General features: G+C 54.6%; 1 protein-coding gene across 2 annotated transcripts; it reads right to left on the reverse strand.

Annotated features, from left to right (window-relative positions):
* Nucleotides 1-967: 967 nt before the first annotated feature.
* On the reverse strand, nt 968-3473 carry LOC103316481. 2 transcript variants are annotated; one of them, XM_008210229.2, is made up of 6 exons: nt 3263-3473; nt 2938-3126; nt 2506-2859; nt 1637-2445; nt 1340-1569; nt 968-1189 (listed from the first exon to the last, which is right to left on the reverse strand). In XM_008210229.2, the coding sequence occupies exons 2-6, from the start codon at nt 3096-3098 to the stop codon at nt 1022-1024; spliced, it is 1722 nt and encodes a 573-aa protein (XP_008208451.1). In that variant the 5' UTR covers nt 3099-3126; nt 3263-3473; the 3' UTR covers nt 968-1021. The 2 variants fall into 2 exon arrangements, with proteins under 2 accessions (XP_008208451.1, XP_031784664.1); XM_031928804.1 differs by lacking the exon at nt 3263-3473 and having other exon boundaries at nt 2938-3248.
* Nucleotides 3474-3809: the final 336 nt, after the last annotated feature.

Here is a 3809-nt window from a genome sequence, read left to right on the forward strand (position 1 = left end):
AGAGAGACTCGTAATTACTGGCTGCGCACGCGGCTCGGGCCATTCATGAGCGCCGAGGGATCGACGAGATGAGCCCCGGCAAATCACCTTATATATACTAGTATATAAGCGCCAAGAGCTGCTCTGCTGCACATATCTAATTCCTTTGACGCTCTTTCTTTATCTTCCTTGCGGGACTAAAATCTCCGCTCGCCGCGAGGTTATCCGTCGGGGCTGTCGTTGATATCTCGTCATTGGGATAATTTTTTTTTCAAAATATTATGCTTAAAAAAAAAGAAGGAAAGTCACTTGTGTATTACACACATATACACACACACACACACACACATCGGCTGGAAACGGTCAATTCAAAAGCACTCGCGGTGAAATCCTCGCAGCGCTTTCCTCCCTCTCGCAAAGACGCGGGGCAAACATTTACTTTGATCATACGAGCTTCTCCCCGTCCATATACCGCACGTTTCCGTCCGAGTGTGCTCTCGTTTCTTATTCTTTTTTTCCACTATTATTCCCTCCGCACATGTCCACGTTATATACTCGAAGACGGTCCGTGCGCGCGCGCTCACGTTCAAGGGACTGCTGCTGCAGGTCCAAGCAGACGGGAAATTCTAAGCGAATCAGAAGAATAAAAACAGCTGCGCCTTTAACTAGCCTAAACATTTCAAGGGCTGCAGCGCGTATAAAAGAGCCGCGTCGGAGGAAACCGCAGAGGGAAATGTATATATAGAAAGACGCGGGAGAGGAAGCATCCAGTTCTCTAATGATGCGGTCGGCCCCGCGGGACTGGAACATCGGCATACCTCAATTATAACAGTAGCACGGAGCGAGTTGGCCGGTCAGGTGCGAGCTCCTTTTGTCGCGCTCGACCTGCGGGGGTCCTCGCCGTGTTATACTACAGCTTGTATAATTGCTTCTTTGGCGATGTAAACTTGGCGAGTATATGGATTGTGTACTCAGTGAAACGTCGTCATTAATTTGAAACACAGCAAAACACAATTTATATGTAACGAAATTAACAATTAAATCAAGAAGGTAGCTCCTCCGAGTCCGATCTGTCCGACAGTGAGATGAGGGACGGCGTGGATATCCCGGTGATGTTCTCCTCCTCGTCGTCGCTCGAATTCCTCGGGTAATTGAGGCCGGCGCTGCTGCTTTGATCCGGCGTCGTCGTCGTCGGCGATGCTGTGCGCGACTGCGAGAACGTTACATCATTCGCGCGATCAACTCGTCGGAGATGACTCGCGAGTGTATGCGGTTGTTAATTAGTGAAATTGAATAATAATCGTATCGTCGATCTGATATGCGAAGCCCGGGGTCGCCTGCGATAAGTATGAGAACCTACCCTGCGCCTGTGTCGCAGCAGCAGTCCCCTGCGCGCGGACCTCGATCGATGGCGCGCCCGTCTCTCGCAGAGAATCAGCTCCTCGGTGAACTTCCTCACGGCGTTTTCCACCCTCTGGCAGAGAAGCTCGTCGTTGTTTTCCGCCTTGGTGTCGTCCTCCCGTCCTGTGTCCCCCGACGAGGGACAGTCCAGCTGGACGCCCGAGTCGACCGAGCGACTGGATTTCGTGACTGCGAACACATTATACGCTATAAGTATTGTAGGTACACGCGGCGCGAATCGACGATGCGATCACACCTTTCTCCTCCCCACACGAGGCGCAGCTGTTGACCCTCGCGATCCTCTTCCTCGCCCTGAGGCTGCAGCCGGCGCACAGCACCAGAGCCTCGCAGCTCAGCAGTCGGTCGCCCTCGCCGAGGCAGCAGCGAGCCGACTCGTAGGAGGTGCACGGGGACAGTCCGCGCCGGCGACGGTTGTCCTCTAGCGAGCACCAGCTGTCTCTCCGCGTCGTCGGAAGGTCCCGGTCCATGCGGCTCTTGACGCTCTCGAGGATCCGAGCCTCCCGCTCCTCCTCGACTCTGCGCGACTCCGAGTGGATGATCTCCTTCACCTCGGTTATGTAGTCCTCCAGCAAGACCTTCTTCATGGCGAGCACGTCGTCGTGGCGGGACTTGTTCCTGTGCCGGCGAATCGAGACCAGGTCGTCCTCGACGAAGTTCGAGTAGCGCAGGAACTCGTTCGCCGTCTGTCTGATGCTGTCCTTCAGTCGATCCGAGACTCGTCGTCTGGAAGCTCTCGTCCTCTGGGGCGAAGCTCGCGGTCCGGATATCGCCGAGGAAGAGAAGCTCCGCAGCCTCCGGGGAAACTCCGGCCTGTAGCTGGCCACGTACTCGAGGGACGTCGACGAGTTCCGCCTTTGCTTCTCCGCCGAGCACTTCTCCTCGGACTCGACGTTCATCACGAGAGACGACCGCGAGAAGAACTTCAGATTCGGGGAGACTTTGAGGAACTCGGTTCTCTTCGAGCACTGAATCCCCTTGTCGCAGGGGCTGGGCGACGAGGTTTGCGTGCTGATCGAGCTCTGCCCTCCGGGTCGCATCTCCAGCCTTTCAGCGAAACGAAAATCTCGTTTTTGCAAGCTCACATCGCGTCGGATCGCCGCTTACCTCCGGCATCGGCGCGACAGGTAGACCTTCAATTTCTCAAGCAAGTCGGTTATTTCTTCGAAATCCGATCCGTGCGGGCTCTCCGACGCGTCCCGAGCGATTGGCCAACTTTGACCCGCGGCGAATATTATAGGCCGGATGCGTGCGATCTTCATCATCCTTTTGCACAGTGAATTTTCGCTCATCAGCCGGTAGTCCTCGAGGTACTTGGACAGCAGAGCCGAACGCGACGTTTTAATCTCGACGACGGCCTGCACCGGCGACTCCGACGCGCACTCATCGTCCAGCGAAAACGCGGTCGAGCTTTCGGATTTGGAAAAGACTTTCCTCAAGCTCGCGAAAGCTCTGTTCACGCTGCGGAAATATAACCTCGAAACACTCGTCGATGGAGCCACGTAAACCACGTAAACACAAGACATAGAATCGATATACCTCTCCGCAGAAAGCTGCAGTTTATCAGCGTCGCACAGGTGACTCTCGCTCGCGTAGACGTTGAGCAGCAGGACGTCGACGACTCTCCTGCTGAACCTGCGTGGAACTCGCTTCTCGCCGTTATTCCCGTCGTCGAGCGTGGACATTCGGAGATGAGACATCGTCGCTCTTCAGCTCTGAGAGGTTATACTGTCGATACGTTAGAATTTAATCCTCGTCCCCGCGGAGAGATCGTTACAATTTTAATCGAGAGGCCATTGCGTCATCCCGTCATGATTTTCCAACTGCCTGAACCTAGCCGCAATGATAAAGTTTGTACACATACCTGATGTATACATAGGTATAACGAATGAATGAACTCGAGGAAAAATCGCAACATATATGCCCCGCACGCCGCGGATCTGTCGAGCCGCGCGCCAATGTAATAGCTTTGGAATGAACTCGAGGGACCGCCGCCGTTGGCTAATGACAGGCGCGCACGATCGTTCGCGCGGCTGTCGAGAGGCATCGCTCCCCGGCAATCAGGCGCACCGGAATCTCTCATCACGTAGCTCGGCTAGTTAGTCCAGGCATTTAATATGCGCGCTCCCGCGGCGCGTCTTTCCTAAGAATCTGCCGGCGCTTTGTGCAATATCTTCGTTATACGCGCGCGCTTTGTACAGGCCTGTTTTAATTGCACGACTTTCTATAGTGTATGTATAACTCGAGAGAGACGCGAAGTTCTCCTCATTATAAAATTCCGACGAGTACGACTCGAGAGCGACGATCGAATTAAGCGACGCTGCGCGGCAAGTATAAAGCTCGCATCACGCGAGGACGAGCTTTCACGTGCCTGCGATGCGCAACAGCGCGCATATAGCGCGCAGCGGACG

This window comes from Nasonia vitripennis, chromosome 4, assembly GCF_009193385.2.
Source record: "Nasonia vitripennis strain AsymCx chromosome 4, Nvit_psr_1.1, whole genome shotgun sequence".
Taxonomy (NCBI): domain Eukaryota; kingdom Metazoa; phylum Arthropoda; class Insecta; order Hymenoptera; family Pteromalidae; genus Nasonia; species Nasonia vitripennis.